Below are 26,414 nucleotides of genomic sequence, written 5' to 3'. Positions count from 1 at the left end.
CACCATGAACTGAGCCATGTCCTCAGCCTCATCTGCTATTTGGTTGTTTGGTTGTTGTTTTTTTAATGACAATTTTTTTCAATTCCTTGGGGTGGTGGGGACTGTCAGCAGATTGGCCTCAAATATACAACAGAAACCCTGGTTTTATATGTGTAAGCACACAAGTTTATATATAAATGATTTTAATTTCTACTTTCTGAGGTTAGTCATGTATAGTGTGTAGTGTTTCAGAGAAAAGATTAATGAAACCCATGATTGAAGCACAAGAACAAAACAAAACAAAACACAGTTACATATTGGTTTGTTAGCCAGTGGCAAATAGTTTATTTTCCATATCAGTGCAAAGAAATTACTTTCACTTCAGAAGCGGTAGAATAGGACAACTTGGATGTGGGTATTCCACAGTTTGCTCAAGCAGTGCTTCTTGTAAAGTGGCACTTTTTTTTTTTACTTGCAAAACATTTAATAAGTAAAAGGTAATGTGAGCATAGTAAATTTAAGTAAGGGCATATTTTCACATCTTTCTCATCTTGACATTCTTTCTGTCTATAAGACAAACCTTTTAAGTTTCCAGATAAAAGCCTTTCAAATGGTGGGAGTTTGTTTTCCTTCTCCACACTACCCAGTGCTGAATTCTTACCATACTTTAGACCAACCTTCTTAACAGAAAGCACATTCAGTGTTCAAATGTGTCTTTTTCTCCTTTGTTCACACCTGAATTTTTTATTAAGAATTGTTTTTATTAATTTTACATACCAATCAAAGATCCCCCTTTTCCCTCTTCCCACCTCTCCAGCCTCTCTCTCATAACCCACCCCCCATTCTTCCTACAAGTAGGTAAGGCCTCCCATTGGGGAGGTACATTTGGTAGAGGAAGGTCTAAACACCTCCCCCTGCCTCAAGACTGTTTGAGGGGTCCCACCATAGGTAGTGGGCTCCAAAAAGCCTGCTCATTCACCAAGGATGGGTTCTGATCCCACTGCCAGGGGGGCCCTTAAGCAAAATGAAGCTACACACTGTCACACTTATGCAAAGGGCCTAGTCCCATCCCATGCAGGCTCCACAGCTGTTGATGTAAATTTCATGAGTTCCCACCAGTTTGGTTAGGTTGTCTCTGTAGGTTTCCCCATCATGATCTTGATGCCCTTGCTCATAGAATCCCTCTTCTCTCTCTTCAGCTGGACTCCTGGAGCTCAGCCTGGTGTTTGGCTGTGGATCTCTACATCTGCTTCCATCAGTTACTAGAGAAAGGCTTGATGATGACAATTATGTATTTACCAATCTGATTACTGGGGTAAGCCAGTTCAGGCAGCCTCTCCACTATTGCTAGTAGTCTAAGCTGGGGTCATCCTTGGGGATTCCTGGGAACTTTTCTAGCACCAGTTTCTCCCTATCCCTATGATATCTCCCTCTATCATGGTATTTCTTTCATTGATCTCCCACTCCATCCCTGTTCCAGATCAACTATCCCATTCCCTTATGTTCTCATCCTCCATCCCCTACCATCCATGGCCCACCCTTCATTCTCAATTTACTCATGGAGATCTCATCTCTTTCCCCTTCCCAGGATGAGCTATGCATCCCTCTTCAGGTCCTCCTTGTTAGGTAGCTTCTTTGGAGCTATGGATTTTAGTCTGGTTATCCTTTGTTTTATATCTAGTATCCACTTATGAGTGATTACATACCATGTTTGTCCTTCTGTGTCTGGGTTACCTCACTCAGGATCATATTTTCTTGTTCCATCCATTTGTCTGCAAATTTCATGCTGTCATTGTTTTTTTATTGTTGAGTAGTACTCCACTGTGTATATGTACCACATTTTCTTTATCCATTCTTTGGTTGAGGGGCATTTAGGTTGTTTCTAGGTTTGGGCTATTATGAATAATGCTGCTATTAACATAGCTAAGCATGTGTCCTTGTGGTATGAATGAGCATTCCTTGGGTATATGCCCAAGAGTAGTATAGCTGGGTCTTGAGGAAAATTGATTCCCAATTTTCTGATAAACCTCCATACTCATTTCCAAAGTGGCTGTATAAGTTGGCACTCCTACCAACAGTGCAGGAGTGTTCCCCTTGCTCCACATCCTCTAACATAAGCTTTCTCCAGTGTTTTTTATCTTAACCATTCTGACAGGTGTAAGATTGTGGTGATACTTTATTTGTGAGGAAATGTGATATTTTATTTGTATGTTAATAAATAGTTTGCCTGGATATCAGAGGTCAACAGGAGTCAGGTGGTGGTAGCCTATGCCCTTAATCTGATCACATGGCAGGGAGAGTCTCTGTGTGGTCAAGGACACAGTCAAGTGTGGTGACACAAGCCATTAATCCCATTACCAACCATAGAGACCTGGAGGTCTGTATAGACATGCAGTGAAGATGAAGCCATGTGACTGGGTTTGGAGCCAATGAGAAGGCAGAATAGGAAGGCAATAAAAACACAGGTTATACGGGAAGAAGCTCTCTCTGTGGAAGCTACTACTGGTGGTAAGCTAAGGCTAGTCATGGCTATTTGCTCTGATCTCTTTGGCGGTTACATCTGTATTTGGCTCTGTGTTTCTTATTTAATAAGACTGTTTAGAAATTTGTCCACATAAGATGGTATCTCAGAGTCATTTTGATTTGCATTTCCCTGTTAACTAAGGCTGATGAGCAATTCCTTAAATGTCTTTCAACAATTTGAGATTCTTCTGTTGAGAATTCTGTTTGGCACTGTAGCCCATTTTTTAAATGGATTGTTCAGTACTTTGATGTCTAGTTTCTTGAATTCTTTAAATATTTTAAGATCAGCCCTTTGTCAGATGTGGGGTTGGTGAAGATCCTTTCCCATTCTGTAGGCTGTCATTTTGTCTTATTTACTGTGTCTGTTAGTTCCCTCATTTTTCTGTTAAGTCTGTCTGACAGACCTGTCCATTGGTGAGAGTGGGGAGTTGAAGTTGTGAGACCAAAATGAGCCATCTTAGAAATAAGACCAAAATGCTTTCACCCAAAAACTAAGGCCTAAGATTTCTCCTTTTAGGAATAGGCTATTAGTTACTGAAACCAGTCAGTTCAGATTCCAGAAACCAGGAAGTGTAAAAGTACAGAGTCACAAGATAGTCATGAGGTAATGCCTGCCAGACTATGGAATGTCCTCTCTGGTTTCCAGGGTAACTGACCACAGAAATGCCCCCACCTGAGGGCAGCCAATGAGAAATGGTGGTGGGCAACCACTCCCTTAGAAGTAATTTCTAGAAGTCCCTAGAAGCGAGCCAATCAGAATTGTACCTGTACTAGCACCCCTAAATGATGTAACCTTGTGACTTTTCCCTTTAAAAACTGAGCTTGCAGACAGGTGGCGTGCTTCCTCCAGCCTCCACTGCATTGGATGTATTGGACAAAGTCCCTGCCTAGGCTTGTATTGCTTTTGGATATCCAGAATTAAACCTTGCTTTTGCATTCCGGCATGCTCGTCTTTGGTGGTCTCTCTGGGGGTCACGATCTGGGCACAACAAAGCCTCTCACTCTTAGTGTATGGGATTTGATGTGTGATTTAAACTTTAGTAATGTTTCTTTTACATATGTGTGTACCCTTGTATTGGGGGCATAAATATTCAGAATTGAGACTTCATCTTGATGGATCTTTCCTATGATGAGTATGTAATGTCCTTCTCTATCTCTTTTGATTAATTTTAATTTGAAGTCTACTTTGTTAGATATTAGAATAGCTACACCAGCTTACCTTTTAAGTCCATTTAATTGGAAAGTCTAGCAGACTGTAAGAATATATTGTAGAGATTCAGTTGTATATTAAAACTATACCTTGAAATTTCAAGGCATTTTTCTAGAGGAAGCCATTTATCAAAAAGTATTTGGTGTTATTCAGTTTTTAATATTTCAGTTGTCTTCTGTTAAGAAATTCCTGTGGGCCGATTTGCTACTAGACCATATTGGCAAACAATGTAAGCTTCTCAGATGTTGATCCACTAGATAGCTAACACCCCTGCAGAGCCTTGGAGATAAGCAGGCTGTACATGCATAGCTGTTTCTTGTGAAAATGAAGCTCAGACTTCCCTTCCCCAGACAGGAAAATGGCATTACAGAGCAATTGACTCAGAACAAAGGAGGTTTTTGCATATCCAGGTATTGTGAAGGGTGGGGCAGGATTCCTGGCTAGAGCAGAGTTACATGTGGAGGAGAGGAAGTTTTCTGTAGATAGTAGACCAGTTTTCTGTAGATAGTAGTAGGGCCACATGGCCAGAGAGAAGAGACAAATGCAGAGATTCTATAGATGGCATGGCAGATCTCTTGTAGAGTTTTCTCAGAGCCAGGAGTAAGGAGAAAAAATGCAGGATGAAGGAATAGAGGATGAATATGAGATCAAAAGCATAAGGGCTTAGTTATTACTAGGGCTATGAGGGGACAGAAAAAGTAGGTACAGAGAGGAACTGAATGTCAGGAGAGAACTGAAGTTGTATAGATAGAATTTTGTCCTAGAGAAATAAAGTAAATGGATACAAAGCATGGTATACATAGATTCTTTTCCCTCAGATAACCCCACACTGCACATAGAATCTTCCTCAGGATTCTGGGAGAAATCTTCTCAGGGCAGGCCCTTGGGAAAATTCCAATAGGAAAGATTTTTCTCAGCCCTTCACTCTGCAGTAGTGTCTGTCTTTGAAGTTGAGGTATGTTTCTTGTATGCCACAGAAGGACGGATCTATTTTCATTTCCATTCTGTTAGCCTGTGTCTTTTTGTAGGCAAATTGAGTCCATTGATATTAAGGGATATTAATGACCAGTGAATGTTAATTCCTGTTATCTTTTGGTAGCAGTGTGTGTGTATTTTCTGTCTTTGGGATTTGCTGCTGTGGGGTTATCTATTGCCTGTGTTTTTGTGGATGCATCTGACTTCCTTATGTTGGAGTTTCTTTCTAGTACTTCCTGTAGGACTGGATCTGTGGATAGGTATTGTTTAAATCTGGTTTTATCTTCGAATGTCTTGTTCAGTCTGTCTATAGTGATTGAAGATTACACTGGGTATAGTAGTCTGAGCTGGCATCCCTGGCCTCTTAGTGTCTGCATTACATCTGTCCAGGACCTTCTGGCTTTCAGAGTCTCCGCTGAGAAGTAGGTGTTATTCTGATGGGTCTGCCTTTATAAGTCACTTGGCCTTTTTCCTTTGCTGCTCTTAATATTCTTTCCTTATTCTGTATGTTTAGTGGTTTAATTATTATGTGGTGAGGGGACTTTTGGGGGGGGTGTCTAGTCTATTTGGTGTTCTATAAGCTTCTTGTGTCTTCATAGGTATTTTCTTCTTTAAGTTGGGAAAATTTTCTTCCATGAATTTGTTGAATACATTTTCTGTGGCACACTTCTTAAATATTAAATTCTTCAAATCTGCCCTGCAGGAAGGGACACCAGCCCATCTGAGCATGAGCCTCTGACAGCTCTTGCCCTTCTCCCCAATTCCCTCTGCCTTGCAAAAAACTGTTAGATTACATTCCTAAAGCTAGCCACCAAAGTCTGTTCCCTTATTTGGCCACTTCCTCTTCCTGAGGCTGACTACTAAGGTCCAGCTACCAAAGTATTAAAGTGCAGCAATCAATATCCCCCTTTGATTCACCTAATTAACAGGCTCAATCAAAATATACTACTGCATCCTAGCCCATTCTAATAGAGACCTCCCCCCCCTTTTTTTTTTTGTTTTTGTTTTTGTTTTTCGAGACAGGGTTTCTCTGTGTAGCTTTGTGCCTTTCCTGGAACTCACTTGGTAGCCCAGTCTGGCCTCGAACTCACAGAGATCCAACTGCCTCTGCCTCCCGAGTGCTGGGATTAAAGGCGTGCACCACCACCGCCCGGCGAGACCTCCCCTTTTTATCTTCTTAAAAATTACACCTGCAAGGCCATTTGCTACTGTTTTTCTGCCTGAGTCAGAAAGCAGCCACTTTAACTTTTCTTCCCCACTTAATATAGATCTTTCTGTGAAAAAAAGATGTATTTGGGTGTGGTTTGTGCCTAATTGGGGACCTGAGAAGGCCCTCAAGCTCTGTGTGTGTAAGAGGGGGCGGTGTCTTCTTCACTGTATAATAGTTCTCTCTGTTAAAAATCCATTTTATCTAGACATAGCCATGTTACCTACAGCACTGTTAATACTCCACATACAAAAACAAAACTCGGGGTCTTTTAATGAAAAGCCAGTGGAAAACTAGCGCTGAATTCACAGTGAAGTATTTTGTATTCTAGGTGTAAAGCAAACCAGGCTAACTCACTGATAGGATGATAAATGGCGCTGTTTGCAGTGCTGGTTACCACGTGGAAAGGTCACAATCACGACAGAACCCAGTGGTAGTTTTTAGAGCTTTATTAGGAGGGAAAAGGGGGAAGGAGAGCCAGTGCTTGGGGGAGGGAGCAGAGCAGAGAGCAGAGAACAAAGAGAGAGGGTGGGGGCCCATGTCCAGCTTTCTAAGGCACAGATTGTGACCATGCCATATGTACATAGACACCAGTGCCCGTTGATAATGTAAGATGCAAGACTCCAAGCTGTGCATGTGCTGGAGTGAGGGCAGGATCCTAACACTCACAAGGTTCATATTTAGCAACAAAATTCCTAGAAAGCTTATGCAGTTAAGAAAGTTTACTGCTCTTGAAGAGGATTGAAGTTTGGATCCCAGCACCCATATCAACACCCAAATCCATGTACCTGAGTTTTAAGGAATCTGATGCCCTCTTTGGGCCTCCATAAGCTTCTGCATGCATAGTGTACCCATGTGTGCATACTCTCAGGCAGACACATATGTATGTAAAATTATCTTTAAAAATTGAAAAGAAGAGCTGGGAGTTGGTGGCTCACACCCTTAATCCCAGCACTCAGGAGGAAGAGCCAGGTTGATCTCTGTGAGTTCAAGATCCAGGACAAGCACCAAAACTACACAGAGAAACCCTGTTTCAAAAAAACAACAACAAATAAAATGAAAAGAAGAAAGAAAACAACTATAGCACTGTGGCCAGGAGTTGCGTTTGGATTTCACACAAGTGATTCATGGGGTTTTGTTGTTTGAGACAGGGTCTCTCATTATGTGTCCCTAGCTGTTCTGAAATGTTCTATGTAGACCAGACTGGCCTCAAACACACAGAGATCCACCAGCCTGTTCCTCCAGAGTGCTGGGATTAAAGATGTGTGCCATCATGCCCAGCTGTTTGTCTTTTGAGACAGGGTCTCTTTGTGTTACCAAGCTGGCCTCTGACTTCTGGGTGTAAGTGATCCCCCTGCCTTACTCTTAGGTAGTTGGCTGAAACTAATTATAGTTGTGTATCAGAATGCACCTTCAAGTTTTCTAGTTTGGGGTTTTGTTTTTGTTGTTGTTTGTCCATTTGTTTTGGTATTTTATATAAAGTCTTGCCATGTAACCAACCCTTGGTGATAACTACATAGTCATAGTCCAGGCTGGTTTCCAATCTTCTCTAGACTAGAATTACAGGCATGAGTCATCTTTATATTTTTTTTAATTATGTGTACTAGATTGTCTATGTATGGCACCAATGCAGAAATATGCCCCCCCCCACCTTAGCCCAGTGAGAATTCACTCCACACACTCAGGAAAAATAAGGGTCAAAAAGTTTTTTAATCATAGTTGGAGTTTGGCTATTGCTAATGTACAGAGGAGCTGGGTGGGAATAGAATATTTTGTTAACTTATATATCCTTTAGACTTAGGAATTCTACAAATGCTGTCATCCTTAAATCTTTCAGGTCTTGTCCCCAGGCAACACGGAACAATTTAAACAGACAAGAGACTATAAGTTTGGCCACTTAGGCATGTGGGAGATTTATACAGCAAAGTTATTGCCAGAATTATTTTTAAGTACATCAGTGTTTTTCTTTTCAAATATCTTGCCTGTCTGGCAGATTTATACTTTTCCTGAGAAGAGCTCAGGGAACTTAATGACAGACAAGGACTTAATGGTGGTCGTGACTCTGTGTTGTCCCCTTGAGCTGCCCTTTAGAGGCATGTTTTTTGATATGGGGCTTTGATATGGGGATGAGTCTTATAGCTGGTAGTAAGTCAAGATTGCTTCCTTTTGTTATAGGAATGGAGCCAGACTGGAGGTCAGTCAGGGAACAAACATCACTATAACCTTTCTCAGCAACCCTAAACTTCAATTGTACAAAATTTTCTTCCTCACAGTTTCTAACAAGCCTGTTTAGTACACTAATTATCTTCCAGTCATATTGGAGACAGCTCCTTTAGTAGAATTCAACTTTGTGTAACAATATTTCCTAAGCAAGTTTATTAGTAAATCCTTTATAGTATCAATTTTATTCACATTTCTCCTGCATCAGTATAAGCATGTGTGCAGTGCCCCCAGAAGCCAGAAGAGAGTGTTGCATCCCTGGGAGTTGGAGTCACAGGTTGTTGTGAGCTGCTGAGAACCCAGCTCCATCCTCTGCTATAGCAATACACACTATTGATTGCTGAGCCTCTTATGGGTCTGTGGTCATTCAGAGATACACCAGTCTGACCATGGATATATTTTTAACAAAGATGAGGCACCAAGGCTTCCTCCAGGACACAGGATTCCCAAATGTAACCAAGAGCCACATAAGTCAGGGGTTTGTTTACAAACACACACACACACACACACACACACACACACACACACACACACACAAACCCATAAAGTTATATTCTGTTTTTCAAGTAGATGTCTTGCAGGTGTCCTGGTTATCTCCAGCAAAACATGCTTTTGTTTACAGAAGCAGAAAGAGCGGATACCTCTGGGACCATCTTACACACACAACAGTTTTGTTAAAGCTGTACAAGACCAGGCCATTACAAAACAACCTTTAACATTTAGATGTACAATTTTGCTTTGTAGTTAAACTTTTAAACATAAAACTACCCATCAACATAACTAATGTTAGCCATCACAAGCATATCTCCTGCCACCATACGGCGTTTTAAACACCAAAGCATTTCACATTTGACAGCACCAGCTCCTAGAAAATAGAAAGAATCCTACTTTAATTCGAATATGGCAGTGCAAATGTCCAGTAGAGAAGGAAAAAGTATGGGCGATTTTACATATCAACCCCAAATATCTCAGCCTCTGTGTCTGGTTTTTGTGAAGGCTATTATTTCCACTTGTGGATAAGAAACATTTGTATATCAGTTACTAGCTGATAAAGCTTTAGGCAGGGGTTTTAACTTTAATATTCAATTAATTGGGGTCAAGCTTCTGCCTTAAAATATCAGTTAGGGAGAACTAATTAGTCTTACTATGGGGCTAGAGAGATAGGGCAGAGGGAATCCTACGACCTCTTCTGGTTTTTATGAGAACTTGCACCCGTACCCTGCCCCCCCCCCAACCACTGCACCCCTCTCCTGTCACTGGAAACCCCATCCAATCGAAAGCACTGTTATAAGAGTTTCCAATCAGATTCCCTGACAGACTAGGGGCGGACTTTCTTCCGAACTAAGGTTCTCTTACCACCTCACCCCGACACCCCCATCCTCCGTCCTCTCTTGGGATCTGTCCTGCTCTTCTTTTAGGTCTAGGTATATGGAATTCTCCGTCTCGTCCTGTCGCCAGTGACTCGCTGATCGCTGCTGCGGGGAGCGACACAGTGAGGACGTGGGGGTCTAGGAACCGGAAATGGTGAGCGTGTGGCGTCCAGACTTGGGCTCTATGTCGGCCCTCCGCACCTTCCCGCCCTTCCCCTTCGGGCCGTCCTGTCTTTCCCCGCACTGGACTTGCGCCTGGGCTGCCGGGATCACGGGCACCGGCCTGGGGTGGCCAAGAGCGGCGTTCGAAGGTGGTCTGACCGGGAGTCCCTGGGCCAGCGTTCGAGCCTGTCTGTCCTTTCCGCCTAGGGCTCTCCATGCGCTTCTGGGTTTATGTGTCTATCTGCGAGTCTTTGGGGTTTTTGAATCTAACTCTCCAAATCTAGGTCTGTGAACGCCTTTATCCACTATGGCTTTGCTGTCGCGGGCTGGTCTCACCACCTTCAGGAAGCATCCCTTGAGTCATTTGGGGTCAGTAGGACATCAGCTAGATTCTCACTGATACTAACTTTTAACTTTCAGCTTGTTTCTCTTTGTGCGGTGAGGGGGCGGTTACTGAGAAAAGAACCTAGAATTTCCTACATGCTAAACAAGAGCTTTATTACCACTGATGTTGATCTTTTCCCTTTAATTATTGTTGTTGTTGTTGTTATTATTATTATTTTAAAGGCAGAGTCCCTCTGTGTAGCCCTGGCTGGCATGTAACTAGCTATGTAGACTCATTTTTTTTTTCTTTACTTTTTTGAGACAAGGTCTTAACTTTTTAGATGATCCAGACTGAATTTTTGATCTTTCTTCCTCAGTTATCCAAAATGGAATAACAGATCTGCACTATGAAAGCTGGCTCCAGTTCTTTGTAGAAGTGGAGAGAGGAGCTCAGGGAAGGAGATAATACTTGGCAGATGCCCAGGAGTCATTTGCTCATCTGTCTCCTCTGCTCCCCCTTGTTGCTTATGGGTTTAGGAGTGGTTAAGGGATTCTCAGAAGCTGAATGGGTGTTTCCTTGAAGTGTTCCTGCACCCAGCCAGTGTCCTTGAAGTACAAATTGATGCCGGGAGAATCCAAGATGCACACAGTGAAAGAGATTTGAAGATTTGGCAGAGGTCCTCAGAGACTGAGCAGGCAAGAGTGAGAGATAAACTGAAAAGCCACTGTTAGGACCCTCGGCCAGGCAATAGGGGATGGGAAGGTTGACTCCTGCACCCCACTTGCTGTCTCACCTGGTAGAGGGGCTGGCACATGGGAACAGGCTTATTTAGGGGAGGACATGATTTCAGAATCACAGGATCTGGGGAGTATACAGAGTCAGTCTCCTCCTTTGCCCATGCTGTGTGTGTCCCAGAAACTCTAGGCTTTTTCAGATTTCTCTTAGGATAGGGCCATTGTTGTGACAGGGCTGAGTACAGGCCACTGAGTCCCAGGGGAAGAGAGGAAGGCTTTGAAAACTGAAAGGGTAAAGAAGTGGGAGAGCAGGGACTACAGGCTTGTTATGGGGACACACAGGGGTCATATACCTGCTAGGGGTCCACAGACCTGGTAAGGGAAAACATAGACTATGTAACCTGTCCCCAGAGAGTGAGGCAGGAGGAAGAATCTAATGTTCAATTGTTCCGGACCACCTTGGGCTACAGAGCCATTTCAAGGCCAGCCTAAGCTAGTTAGTGAGACCATGTCTCAAACATACAAAGAAAGTGGGATAATTCATAGGCAAGTCTGCTGTCTCTGTTTCCCACCAATAAAGTACAAATGTGTTCTTATATTATTGAGAAAGCAGTGGCTGATTGCCTCTCTGCCTCCTCCACTACCCTTAACCTGTCTGTGCCTGGGGAGGTGGGTCCAGTAACTGTCCTACACCACTGCAGTTCTTTCTGTGCCTTTGTGTTTGTGTGTCTGGGTGTTGTTCTGAATCTGTGTGATGTTTCTTTCTTTGAATGTCACTGACTGGCTTTGACTGTCACAAGCTATGGCATATGAACCCACTCTGCTTTATCTGTGCTTTTACTTTGTCTTTGTTCAATATCTACATCTATTCAACAGAAACCATTTTTCTGAGACCCCAGAGTTCTAAGACATGGATTGGAGTACTGATTCCCACTTCCTTACTTGGTAACTTTGATTAGCCTCTTCTTTGAGCTATTTTCTTGTGTATGTGAGTATATATATATATATATATATATATATATATATATATATATATATATAATTTTGGAAGGAACCTGGAGATTTGTGCATATTAGGCAGATTCTGTGCCATGATACAGTGTATCCCAGTGTGGCCTTTAACTTGCCATCTTCCTGTATTGGCTCCTAAAGTAGCTGGGATTATAGACCTGCACCATCAGGATTGGCACTGGGTCCTGTTTTTGAAGTAAAGAGAGAAACCCAGGGCAGGGACAGGCTCTTTGGAGGCACCCAGACATTAGTTGCTCTTCTGTCACCCCTGCTTCTGCTTATGATGAATCTAGGGGCCAGTGTGTGTGCACAGAGGCTATGAATTGATCTGGCCTGGTGTAGTCCCTGCACCTTAACCAACTTCACACAAGGTGGTCTTTAAGGAATCTGGATGACCCAGTGAAAAAGACTTGTAAACAGAGGTACAGACATAGTGAGAGACACAGATCAAAATTCCCACCAGCTGGCTACACGTAGAGCCCGAGACCTGGCACTGGGGTGGTGGTGGAGATTGATTCCTGTTTCCCTACTTTCAGCGTCTAGGAAGGCTTGGCAGGGGGCAGCTGAAATTACTGTGTGGGGACATGACTCAGAAGACTGATTCAGGTATTCTCCCGTGTACCCTGATACAGGCAGCTTTCCAAGATTTCACCTGGGATAAGCCACTGCTGTGGTTGAGTTCTGCACAGTCAGTCTAGGGCAGGACACAGGGAAAGACTGTAGAAATCAGGAGACAGGAATGGGAACTGTACCCTAAACTTGGCCAGGGGCACATGGGTCCTCTGGTTCTTTATCTGTGTGTCCTGTGTCTGCAAATCTCTTCCTAATTCCTTGTCTCCCATCATCTTCTTTCCTCCTCCTCCTCCTCCTCCTCCTCCTCCTCCTCCTCCTCCTCCTCCTCCTCCTCTTTTTCTTTTCCTTTCTTTTTCTTGCAGGTAGATCTCTGTTGACAAGCCTGGCCTGGGCCAGAAGTGGAATGATTTTACAATTGCTTGTCTCCCTGAAGTATTGGTTTGGCTGTCATGGAACTGCAGAAGACTGTGGCTGCACTAGGCCCAGGAAAACATCTAATAGCTGGAAGAGACCATGCTGATGGTCCCCAGTCTATAAAGATGTACTAAGGACAAAAGTGTCTTTGGGAGGTCTATCAGGGGAGGGATGCAGGCCTTCTAGATGTACAGGAGAAAAGACAATGTGAGCGAAGAAATCAGGGTGTTAGCAAGGAGGTGGTGGTCTCAGGTAGGGGACACAGCCTGCAGAAGTCTGAGGACTAATTGAGGAGAAATAGTTGTGAGGGAAGAGAGTGGAGAGAGAGGGTGTGAGAGAAGATATTTGGTGAGAGTCTGAGGATATCAGAGTCTGAAGGAGAGGTAAATCTTGTAAGCCTGTCCAGTACAGTTTGGGAACTACCCTGTTATCTTATTTAAGTTCCTAAGTAATCCTTTGAAACACCAGGTCTCTAGTCCTCAAAGTGACTACTACTCAAAATCCTATCTGTCTGTCTACCTATTTATCATTGACCTAAAGAAACTTAAGGGTGGCTCTTGAAAATCCCACATCACTAGTGGGTGTGTGCTCTTCTTTCCCTTCCTTTGTCTTAGCTTCCTGCTTAAATTGCATTGATAAATTCCAACTCTGTTTCATACTGGCTTCTCCTGAGATTTTTATTTTTTATGTAATGAAGTCAAGAATTCTGGCTTACGGGACTAGAGAGATGGCTCAGTACCAAAGAGCACATATCGCTCTTCTAGAGGACTCAGCTTTGATTCCCAGCACACAATTACCTGTATCTTCAGCTTCATGGGATCTAATTCTTCTGGCTTCTGTAGGCTCTAGCACATGTGCTCCATAATTAAAAGTATTTAAAAAATAAAAGTAACTTTAAAAAAGAATCCTGGCTTTACCTGAGTGGCAGTCGGGTAAAGAACACCTCAGGTTGCTGAAGGGAGCAGGGGAAAATCATTTTCCACTTTTGCTCACAATGCAAATGGTTTCTGAGGATTTAGAGGAAGTGGAGGGCCAGAGGTACCTGGGACCCATAAAATAAGGAAATGAAGAGAGAAGTGGGAAGGGGCAAGGAAAGTCATTGCCCTGTTGCTGAAACATTTCCTAGAGCCTTCCACTACTCAAAAAAGATCCAGTGCCCACAGCAGCCTCCTGTCCAGTGCCATCATGGAGATGCAGAATCAAAATAAACACCCTTCTAGGCCTGCCAACAAATTCCTGAAATTCCTCCTCCCTACAAGCATTCCCATGCCCCCTTTCCGCACTGTGATCAACTTTTTGTTCTTTATGGTAAATTTCAGTGTTTTGTTATTTTCCTCTGAATTCTGAGCAGTGTATTTTGAGGAATGAAATTCTGTTCATGAACATTTCACACAAGTAATCTGTGAAGATTCTTGCCTGACCCCGTGTTAACAATCTTTGTGCCTCTCTTGTCTCCTCTAGGCACACACACCTTACCAGAATGCATTTGGTTTTAGTTTCCCTCTTGCTTAATTTACAGAGTTGTGTGTCCTCATCCCAGCCTATGTCTCCCTAGGCAACTAGAACTACTAGGTGCTTGAAGTAGCCATGTCTCTGGGTCTTGGAGTGCCTAGTGAGTATCAGTCCTTGGGTCAACAATAGCCTGAGATGGGATGTGCAGCTTCTTAAGAGACCACCTGGGTGAACTGCAATTGGGAGAAATGTCCTTCTATACTCTTCATCTCAGAATCATTTGAAATGACCATATCTGCATTGTGACTGAATAGTGTTATAGTCAATATTCCAATTTCTGCTCTTTTGAATGCTGTTCAAATTCCATTCTGTTGCTATGACAAACATCATAACCAAAACAGCTTCTGGATGAAGGAGTTTATTTCAACTTACTTTTTCAGGTCATGGTCTATCACTCAGGGAAGGCAGGGCAGGAACTTGAAGCAGAAAGCATGAAATAAGCTGCTTGCTGGTTTGTTCTTTGGCTCACACCCAGCTAAGCTGTTAAAACAACCCAAGATTACCTGTCCGGAGGTAGCATTACCCATAGTGGGCTGTAACTTTCCTATATTAATCAACAATGAAAATAATTCCTCACAGACATGGCCACTGACCAATCTGATCTGGGCATTCTCATAGTTGAGACTCTCTCAGAGGCTGCCAGCTCAGGATAATTAGGAAAAATACACACCAACAACAATTGACTATATGATACTTTTATTATCCGTGTATGTGGGTGTTTCTGTTTACATGATGTGTTTGTGTTTGATGTCAACATCTGACATGTTGAAGTCAGAGAAAACTTTTGTAGACTCCATTCTCTTCCACTCTCAGGAATTGAAGACATCAAGCTTGCTGAGACATAATTTTTATTTTAAAAATAACTATTTTTATATATGTATATTTTGTCTGCATATGTGTCTGTGTACCATATGAGTACCTGGTGGCCTTGGAAGCCAGAAGATGATATCACATCCCTAGACTACAGTTACAGACAGTTGTGAGGTGCCATGTGGATGCTGTGAATCGAACCCTGGTCCCCTGCAAGAGCACACAGTGCTTTTAATTGCTGCACTCCAGCCCTGTTTAATTTTTTTAAAGAAGTAACCTAATACTTTATAAAAAATAATTGTACTAATTTTATATTCTTCCTCTTTAAAATTATTTCATACAGGTGAAATACATTTTTTTTATTACACACTTACCTAATTGTCTATTCACAACAAATCTCCCTGAATACTTTTATGGTTTTTTGTTTGTTTTTGGTTTTTGGTGGTGGTGATGGTATGTATCTGTGTCCTACTACATTTTACTAGGGTGTTTTTGTATAGAGAGGGTTTATTTACTTAAGCAAGGGTGCCTTCCCAGTGACCACACCAATGAGAAATATGACACCCCTTCTTCTAGTATCTTTTAACAGCTTAGAGCTCCGTTGAGAAAGGTGAGGCCTTATTGCCTATCCCCCATCCATGATGGACTGTTAATGTGCAAGTAGGCACTGCAGCTATGAGTTCCTAGATGCAATAGGCATGCCGTTTCTGAAAGACAGTGTTTCCTAGTACTGCTTCCCATGCCCTCTTCAGTAATGTTCCCTGAGCCTTGGAGGGGATAAGAATAGGTGTGCCATGTACTGGCTGAGCAGTAAACACTCACTTATTCTCAGCATGCTAGCCAGTTACAAGTGTCTATATATTAACTGTTGCCCACTGTGAACAAGTTTCTCTGACCAAGACTGAGAGCAGTTCTACATAATTTAACATTCTTTACCACAGAGTATGTGGGGTTGCCTTTAGCCACACCCTTGTCCTTTCAAATACTTGTACTGTTTTTTTTTTGTTTTGTTTTTGAAACAGAGTCTCTCTTTGTAGACCATGCTGGCCTAGAACTCACAAAAAACTGTCTGCCTCTGCCTCCCTTGAGTAGAGTGCTGGGATTAAGGTGTGCATAACCATTCACATAGCTGTGTTGAGAGAGCATTATGTTCTTTCTGCATTACTCCTGGGCATTTCAGCCCATGGAAGTGGTTACATGACCACTTAAGACCATTTGTTTTTCTGGGGTCCAGAGGGATTTGCATGCGTCCAGATTCCTTTATTCCTAGAGCTTGGGCTGGGGTGGGGGTGTTAGCCTGTATTCCTTCAAATCACCTGTATTAGAACTGAGGCACTCAATGCATGGACAGATTTAATGGCCCTGGAGGTTGCAGTGGCTTGAGACTGGGCATTAGACTTTTGTAGTGAAACTGCTTAGAAACCTCTTTTAAAAAATTTCTTGGACCTCTGCATTAACACAGTTAAGATATTTATGTTAAATTTTCTTCCATGATACAAATCAAGCAATACCTTCTATAAGACACTATCTTTGTTTCTTTCTTGTTATAAAATACACAGACAAAAGCAACTTAGAAGAGAAAGGGTTTATTTCAAATCACAGTTTATGAACATATTCCATTGATGCAGGGAAGTTACAGGGGCTTGAGATAGCTGGTCTCATTGGATCCATAGTCACAACAAAGGGAACACTGAATGTTTGCATGCTTAGCTCCCTCTCTCCTTTCTTAAAATTCCTTTGAAATAATACATCCATAGTGGGCAAGTCCTTTCACCTCAGTCAAGGTATTTTAAAACAACAACAGAAAAAAAAAGACTCCTATGACAACTTAATCTAAACAATTTGTCATTGAGGTTCCCTTCCATGATTCCACATACTGTTAAGTCTTCAGCGGAAACCATAGACAGAGCATAGTGAACTCCTCATTTTATGTTCCCAAAGCTGAGTACTTGGGGTTTAAAAAGAAATGTGTCATTACAGGGTTCTGTATCATTTGAGGACATCTCTTTGGACTTTACCTGGGATGAGTGGCAGGATCTTGATTCTGCTCAGAGGACACTCTACAGGGATGTAATGCTAGAGAATTATAGCAGCCTCATGTTTTTGGGTAAGTCTGTCCTGTAACTCTGTGCACCAATTAAATTCTTAGTTGATAATTATAAGAAGTTTTGCTGACTCGTTTTCTTTCTTTCTGGTTTTTGTTTGTTTGTTTGTTTTTTGTTGTTTTTGTTTTTCAAGACAAGGTTTCTCTGTGTAGTCCTGGCTATCCTGGAACATGCTCTGTAAAACAGGCTGGCCTTAAACTCAGAGATCCACCTGCCTCTGCCTCCCAATTGCTGTATCTTAGAGTTTTATTGCTGTAAAGAGACACCATGACTACAGCAACTTTTTTTTTTTACTTCTTTTTTTTAATTTATTTTACATATCAACTACAGATCCCCTTCTCATTCTTCCTCTCAATACTCCCACCCCCACCTAGCCCCTCCCCAATTCACCCCCCATCCCCTCTTCCAAAAGGGTAAGTTTGCCCATGGGAGGCAGCAAAGCCTGGTACATTCAGTTGAGGCAGTACCCAGTCCCTCCCCACTGCCTCAAGGGTCAGCAAGGTATCCAACCATAGGTAATGTGACCAAGGAATAGATCCTGATCACACTGTCAGGGGCCCCTCAAACAGACCCAGCTACACAACTATCTCCGGTATGCAGAGGGTCTAGTCTGGTCCCATGCAGGTTCCATAGCTGTTGGTCTATAATTCATGAGTTCCTATGGGCTTGGTTCAGTTGTCTCTATAGATTACCCCATCATGATCTTGAACCCTCTTGCTCATATAGTCCCTCTTCCCTCTTTTAGACTGGACTCCTGGAGCTCGGCCTGGTGCTTGGTTGTTTGTCTCTGCATTTACTTCCATCAGTCACTGGATGAAAGCTCTATGATGACAGTGTATTCACCAATCTGATTACTAGGGTAGACCAGTTCAGGCACACTCACCACTATTGCTAGTAGTCTGATCTGGGTCATCCTTGTGGATTCCTGGAAATTTTCCTAGCATCAGCTTTCTCTCTTACACCATAATGTCTCCCTCTATTAAGATGTCTCTTTCATTGCTCTCCCACACCGCCCCTGCGCCAGCTCAACCATCCTGCTCACTCATGTTCTTATCCTCTATCCCCTCCCCTCTATTGTACCCACTCATCCCCAATTTACTCATGGAGAACTCTGTTTCCTCCTAAGGCGACCCATATGTCCCTCTTAGGTTCCTGCTTGTTTCCTAGCTTCTCTGGAGCTATGGGTTATAGTCTGATTATCCTTATGGCAATTCTTATAAAGGAAAACATTTAATTCAGGCTGGCTTACAGTTTCAGAGGTTTAGTTCATTATCACCACAGTGGGGAGTATGACTGCTGGGAGTATGGAGCCATGCAGGTAGACATGGTGCTGGACAAGGAGCTGAGAGTTCTGCATCTTGATCCACAGACAACAGAAGGAGACTGTATTATACACTGAGTGTAGCTTGGGCATAGGAGACCTCAAAGCCCACCCCCACACTGGCACACTTCCTCCAACAAGATGACACATCTGCATAGTGCCACTTTCTATGAGCCAAGCATTCAAACACATGACTCTGTGGGGGCCATACCTATTCAGACCACCACATACTGGGATTAAAGGCATTCACCAACTCTGCCTGGCTAGGATTATTGCTGACTTTTAATACAAATTATATATTATACACTTAACTAAGATGTACTAATAGCATATATTTATGGAGAACTTACACAGTTATATATTTATGATGTAACACTTAAAATTTAATGATGAGATGCAGGTGACCATTAAGTTGGGCAGCTTAGGCATTGCTTGTCTGTATTGGGAATATTTAACATCTCTCTGACAGGTATTTTAAAATATTCAACTAATTGCTATGTACCATCTGTCACTCATCAGCTAGGTGGTGGTGGTGCATGCATGCCTTTAAGCTCAGCAATCAGGAGGCAGAGGCAGATGAATCTCTGAGGTCAAGACCAGCCTGGTCTACAGAATGATCCAGGAGAGCCAGGACTACACAGAGATCCCTGTCTTGAGTGGGGTGGGAGGAAGTTACTCATCACTTCCATAGGCATCTTAGTAAATACTCCCTATCTTTTTTCCATTCCCCTCTCCCTTTTAACTTTTCCACATGCTAATAATTGCTGTTTTTTTCCTCTGGTGCTGCAGGGAACCTTAGCTTGCAAGTAAGATGAAAACTGTTGGGTGTTTTTTATATTTGTTGTTGTAATGTTTTATGACATATTTAGATTATGCCTTTGAATTTCCTGAGCAGACATAAAGTGTTGGTTTTATGAGTTACACAGGATAATCAAAGAAAGAGGGTCAATCAGGCTCTGAGGCAGAAGAGGTCCAACCTGTTATAAGACTGAACCTATAACAGCCATGTGGAAGCATATTTATGGATTGTTACACTAAAGTATTTTGGGTAAAACAGATTCCTCATACCAAAGCCTCTGATCTAATCTATATGTTTTGTGAAGGAAAACATCATACCCCCACACATTTAGTTTGTATGTGCACTGTTTGCTGTACCCAATAATGCATGATGTTCCAGGTGTGTCAGGACTGTCTTGTGACTAAAGTCATGAAAAGACTTTAAAGCTCCTTCAGAAAAACAACTCTATAAATCACAGAAAACAGTCACCATTTTTACCTTCAGCACAGTGGCTGTGCCCTAGTCTACTGTTATTTCAGCCAGCAATTGCAACTCTGAAATTACCGACCTGCTTCTCCAGAAGTTGCCTGGCCACTCAGGCTGCAGCCTACTGGGAATTCTGTTCCTGAAGGCACCAGCTCTGTCACTGCCACTGAATGTACCTTTAACTAAATCTATTGTTCTGTTTATAAATAAGACTCAAGATTCAAAGGCTGGGGTGAAAACTTGAAAGCTTAGAGAGGCTGAGTAGCAAAAAGCTGGTTTTCTCTCCCTGTTGGCATCTCTGAAAGACTGTACCTCTACTCTGCCAAACCAGAAAAACCTGTGCCACTCCAAATCCCACCCAACTACTTCCTGTGTCTCTCTATCTCTCCTGGAAGCCCTTTGATGTTTTATTACTTTCTGTCAATTAGTTGCTAACTTAGCCTCCTTACCCAATGTTAATTGTAGGCAAAGTTTTCCTGTCCTGACCACCTGCTCCCAAATAAACCACTCAGGGTCTTAATATTAATTATAAATGCTAGGCCAATAGCTCAGGGTTATTACTAACTAGCTCTTACTTTAATTAACCCATTTCTATTAATCTATGTGCTACCCCGAGGCTCATGGCATTTGACTCTCAGGCATATCTTGCTTCCTCTCCATCTGCTTGGCAACTCCTCTGACTCCATCCTTCTTTTTTCCAGTGTCCTTAGTTTGATTGTCCTATCTATTCTTCCTGCCTGGCTACCGGCCAGTCAGCTTTTTATTAAACCAGTCTGAGAGATAGATTGTCACCGTGTACATAAGGATTATTCTACGGTATTTCCCTTTTTTTGCCTAATTAAAAAGGAAGGTTTTAACTTTAATACAGTAAGATTATATACAACAAAAACAATTATTAAGAATTACTGTTACAATGTCCAGTCCAATTGTATTTGACAAAATTGGAGAAAATATTCTATTATCCATCTTTGTGAGTCTAAAATTTTATATCTAATTTACCTTTTATCATAACTAAGGAAAACTTTAAGTCTAATTATTTAGTCTTTAACTCCCTTAAAGACCCCAGAAGGGTAAAATGTTATCAAATGACAGAGACATCTGGCTGTCTAGACAATCACCCAAAGTTCTTCTGCAACATTGGGGCAACCATCTTTGTCCTACAGGCCTATTATATCTGACAGACTTTTTTTTGTGAAGCAAAGAATTTTGAAGGACTGTGCTACCTTGTCTTGGCAAAGTTTAACAGTCACTTATTTTGCATCTTACCAGTCTGGTTTGGACAGTATATTGTCAGAAATTGAGGCAAGGGGAGTTTCTTTGCCCAAATGGCTAGCTTTTGACATAACGAAAATAAACCCCATATGGAGTTTCTTCGATGCCCATCATCTTCTCTCAAATAAATTGGTGCTGCCTGGAGCAGACATGTTTCACTGTCACAAAAAGCCTTATGTTGTTAAAATATTTTAAATGCCATACTCTGTAGGTCTTTGAAGTGTTTGAAGACCATATATCTATCCAAATATATCTGTTTAACCTCTAAAACATACCTAATATGACTACAAGTTTGATTATTATAGGTGACTCTTAACCTTTATTTCTTAATTATACACTACATTTTTAAATGAGTTGTATAAGTACAGTGTCTCAAACAAGAGTAGAAACAAATGGATAATATAACAGAAATAACTTTAAATAGGTATCCATATATTAAAATCCATACGAATGTAAAATATTTTGATGTTAGTAGTTGCTTTGGGATTAAAGTAAATTCAATATTCTACCCCTTTTTTCCTATTATTTCTATATCATATCCTCATGTTTTCTTTGGAAGAAGATCTTTGAATTTAACTGTTGTTTAGCTTTTTTTTTTATGACCAATAACAACCCAACCTCCTTTAAATGATAAAGAGCATCCATAAGCAATATTTTGGGAATGTGGGCATCATTCTCTAGATTATTGCATGTTGTTTGTGGGTGTTTGTGAGAAAATTTAGGATAATGGTTAAGTCTTGGCTATAGTAGTCTGTGAGGCTGGTTCATCTTAGCCAGCAGCCTTGAAGTTGTTCTGGATGCTGGATCAACTAGGCCATCTGTTTTTATTGGAGTTTGATCCCATTGCTCTGAAAATACATAAACTTTTAAAGATAACATAAATATCTGTATTAATAAAAGTATAGACTGCATATTTATTGTACACAAATCAGCCAAAGATTGTAGATGTAACCAACCGTCTTATTAAATAAGAAACACAGAAACAATGTAAAAGAGGAAGCCAAGAGGTCAGAGCTCAGAGCTAAAAATCTTACCCTTCTTCCTGTAGTGCTCCTAGCTCTCCGAAAAAGACCTACTTCCTGTGTGTATGTCTTTAAATAGTCTTTCTATTCTGCTGTCTCATTGGTTGTAAACCCAAACATATGACTGCCTCGTCACTGCCTGTAAGTACAGCCCTCCAGGTCTTAAAGGCGTATGTCTCCAATGCTGGCTGTATCCCTGAACACAGAGATCTATGGGATTAAAGGTGTGCACCACCACCGCCACGCTCTTTCTATGGCTCTAATAGCTCTGACCCCTGGGCAACTTTATTTATTAACATACAATTAAAATCACATTTCATTACAAATAGAATACCACCATATTTCCCCTTTTCTATTTTAATAAAAAGAAAAAAAGCAAAAATTATAACTAACATAAGAAAAACTATATACAAAAGTACAATAACTATATATAATATATACAAGTAATAGATACCTAAACAATGTCTAGTCCATTTGTATTTGAAAAATCAGAGAAAATAATTCCATTATCTATCCTATTTTGGTAAGTCCAAAATGTATCTAATTTACTTTCTATCCTAATTAATCTTCAACTATAACTAACTAATCTTCAACTATAACTAACTAATCTTCAACTCCCTCAGAGACCCAAGAAGGAAATAATATTAGCTAACAAAAATAAAAACAGGTAGTGCATGCAAGCAACTTCCAAAAAATTTGTGAGTTGACAGAAACAGCCAGCTGCCTGGACAGTCACCTGAGGATTCACCGAAGTGTTGGGGCATCATCTTCAGCCTATAGGCTTAGTGTATCGGACCAACTCATTTGTGAAGTAGGATGTACACAAGGTCAACAGTTCTACCTCACGTTGGGTGAGAGCAGTCCATGTACCAGAAACACCTGAATTCTACTAGTGTCATGTCATGATTCAGGATTTTAAATTCTGGAAATTGTTGATGGTTTTTTAATTCAGCTGTCCAATCTTCTTGGCTGACTATATATGGCTTCATCTCAGCATTCCTTCTTCTCCACATCCCTCTATTAAATGCCAGTCTACTATTGAGAGGCATGAGCATTCAGTTGCTGTTCCATTGCACAACAGAAGCCATCGGTCCACTGCCTGTTAAGCTGCCTTCAAAAAAAAAGGGCACTGTACCTTTTTTCGAACTGTGAAGGACACTTCAGGGATGGGGCCGTATTGTCCTGGCCTCAGAAGATGCCTTTTGATAAAGCCATAACCACACTTGTTGTTGCAATAATCAGTAGTCCTTTGTTTCGTGTCCTGTCTGTCCATTTTGTCCTGTTGATTCAAGGATACCTTGTTGTCCAGTGGCTAACTTTTGCCACAATGAAAGTTAACTCCATATGCAGTTTCTTCAATGCCCATATTTTCTCTGAAGTAGATTGGTACTGCCAGGAGCCAACATGTCTCAAAAAAGAAAAATTTCTAAGTTATTAAAACATTTTAAATGCCATATTCTGTAGATCTCTGAAGGGGTTGAAGATGACCTGTCTAGAATATATCTGCTCAATTTTTAAAACATATCTAATACGAATACAAGTTCTATTGTAATGTCTAACTACTAACTTTCATTTCTTTATATCCTAATAGTTGGTAATAATAACGTTCAAGGATCAGAAAATTGCATTACATTGTTAAATGAATGGTATAAATACAATTAGAAATATACATATAGCATTTTCTAACAATATCAATTTCAAATTTGTATACAATATAAAACAATCCAATCCAATGTAAAGTATTTAAAAGTAGTAATTGTCTCTCTTTTTTCTTTCTCTCTCTCTTTCTTTTTTTTTAAACAAGAGTATCTAATCTCCTTTGCTTAGCCTTTTTCCTAACCCTTGACAACAACTTGTAACCAACCCCCCTACACAATGAAAATTATCCCAGACCGAAAATCCATTAAAAAGACCAAAAAAACCACACACCCCACCCCACCTCTTTGGGAATGTGGGCGTCGTATTCTTAAAATTGCTTCCTGCTGGGTATAGGCGAAGTTATCTTTATCCTGAAAGAAAAATTTTAGGTTAATTGTCAAATTCTAGGAAAGGTAACTAAATCCTTCATTATTATCCAGTCTATGTATAATGCCAAACTTCAGGGTTTATCTCAAGTCCTTATTCAAGTAGTCTTTGAGACTGGATCATCTCAGCTAGTCATCTCAAAATTGCTCTGAGCACTTTGTAGTTCAAAGCTGATCTGTAGATGATGTTTGTCAGCTTAATGATATTATCATTGTCCACGTGGAATTGTTGTTGTGGGGCCCCATCTTCTTCCTGGAGACTTCAGTTGATGTTAGGCCTGGCCGTGATTTCCTGCAGAAAACTGATAAGAGACTCGAACAGTCATATATATCAGTCATATATATATATATGTGTATATATATATATATACATATATATATAAAGACATATATTTGCAGTTAATTGAAGCCTTTTTTCTAGAAATAGTTAGTACTCTATATGACCATTCATATCTTAACAATGTTTAAAATGTATAGATATCTATATATCTATATATATTAGTCTTGTAAATTTTGATATAAAATTCATACTTTAAGAAAAATTTAAAGAATCAGAATAGAATCAAAGAGTTGAGATTAGTAATAGAATAGTCCCTTAATTAACTTGGCTTTTGTCCTGTCCCATAGCAGAAGATGGCTCTTTTATTCTGTCATGATACAGGGAGTTTGCATTTTCCTTTTAACAACATTCTTGAGTTTAAAGAAGGAGAGAGCCATTCTCCAACTCCAAAGTCAGCTTTAAATTTTAATTGAACTGGGACTATTAGAAGACCAATAGTGTTAAATCTTTAGAGAAAAGCAGAAACAGACATTTAGGAAGACTTAAAATTTTTTAGATAATATATACCCATACGCCGTTTCACTCTGTTTCCTGGGATAGATGATTTGTCCCTTTTCTTCAGTTGTCTCATTTGTCTTGTGTTCTTCAGATTCCTTAACCTTCATTCTCCTAAAAGACAAAAACAAAAAGCTTTCCCCAAGACTAATTTTGGGGATGTTCCTTTTTGGCAATTTATATCTGATTAAATGAAAAGGCATGTGTTACCGGTACAAATTAGTTTAAATTGGATGTTCATGCTGGTTGATGAACTATCACCTCCTCTAATTAAGAGGTTTCTCTTATTCAGACCAAACCTTTATCAATTTTGATGGTACCCACAGCTTATCTTCTCCTGTGGAAACAAAAGCAAAACCTCATCCCCAATGTAATACATACCCTGGTTTCCACTCTGAGGTCAGCACATCCTTAAAGTATATAGGCTGATTTAATTCTGTAGTTTTTTTCTATTATCCAATGTCTCTCTGCAGCTGTTGTTCCTTTCTCATTGGCATTGAAAAAATTCAAAGTTAGAAGAGCATTATGCAGTCTATTTCTGGGGGTTTTTTGTTACCCCTATCTGTTTATTTAGCATACCCTTTAGAGTTCTGTTTGATCTTTCTATAACTGCTTGACCTGTAGGATTATGTGGTATACCTGTAATATGCTTTATAATAAGCAAAAAACTGTTTCATTTTAACAGAGACATATGATGGAGCATTGTCAGTTTTGATTTGTGCAGGTATACCTGCTTTATAATAAGCAAAAAACTGTTTCATTTTAACACAGACATATGATGGAGCATAGTCAGTTTTGATTTGTGCAGGTATACCCATGATGGCTATAACTTCTAGCAAATGAGTGATTACAGAATCAGCTTTTTCAGAACTTAAAGCAGTTGCCCATTGAAATCCTGAATATGTTTCAATGGTGTGGTGTACATATTTCAATTTTCCAAATTCTGTAAAGTGAAACATGTCCATCTGCCAGATTTCATTCCTCTGAGTACCCTTTGGTTTATGTCCTGCTGGTAATGGCATTTGATTGTAGAAGGACCAAGTAGGACATTACTTTACTATTTCTTTGGCTTGTTGCCAGGTTATGAAAAAATCCTTTTTTAAACCTTTATTATTGACATGATTTTTTTATGAAATTCTGAGGCCTCCAGCACATTTTCTATCAATAATTTATCAATCTCATCATTGCCTTGTGCTAGAGGGCCTGGCAGACCAGTATGGCATCGAATGTGAGTTATATATAAAGGATGACTCCTTTTCCTGATTGTATCTTGTAATTGAATAAATAGTGAAGTTAATTCTGAAGCATCAGGGATAAATTCTGCAGTCTCAATATGTAATACCACTCTTTCAGCATACTGAGAGTCAGTTAGTATGTTGAGAGGTTCTGAAAAATCCATTAATACCAACAGAATAGCATACAATTCTGATTTTTGAACTGAATTATAAGGACTTTGAACCACTTTACTTAAATTTTCTGATTTATAACCTGCCTTTCCTTGTTTGCTTGCATCTGTATAAAATGTACGAACTCCAGATATGGGTTTT

The 26,414-nt window shown here is 40.6% G+C and overlaps 1 protein-coding gene across 2 annotated transcripts in view; it reads left to right on the top strand.

Moving 5' to 3' along the window:
* The first annotated feature begins 9,426 nt into the window (after positions 1 to 9,426).
* The window catches only part of LOC102910850 (uncharacterized), a 39,102-nt gene continuing 22,114 nt past the window's right edge, over positions 9,427 to 26,414 (top strand). The window contains exons 1-2 of one of the 2 annotated variants that reach the window (XM_015990388.3): positions 9,427 to 9,638; positions 17,005 to 17,131. In XM_015990388.3, coding sequence (XP_015845874.1) covers positions 9,636 to 9,638; positions 17,005 to 17,131 — 130 coding nt within the window. In that variant the 5' untranslated portion in view covers positions 9,427 to 9,635. The remainder of the gene's footprint in view (positions 9,639 to 17,004; positions 17,132 to 26,414) is intronic. The other variant, XM_042275145.2, reaches the window with a different exon arrangement.

This window comes from Peromyscus maniculatus, chromosome 1 (assembly GCF_049852395.1).
Source record: "Peromyscus maniculatus bairdii isolate BWxNUB_F1_BW_parent chromosome 1, HU_Pman_BW_mat_3.1, whole genome shotgun sequence".
In the NCBI taxonomy this organism is placed as follows: Eukaryota; Metazoa; Chordata; class Mammalia; order Rodentia; family Cricetidae; genus Peromyscus; species Peromyscus maniculatus.
Note: the sequence above shows the minus strand (reverse complement) of the source record. Positions and strands in the feature narration are given on the sequence as shown.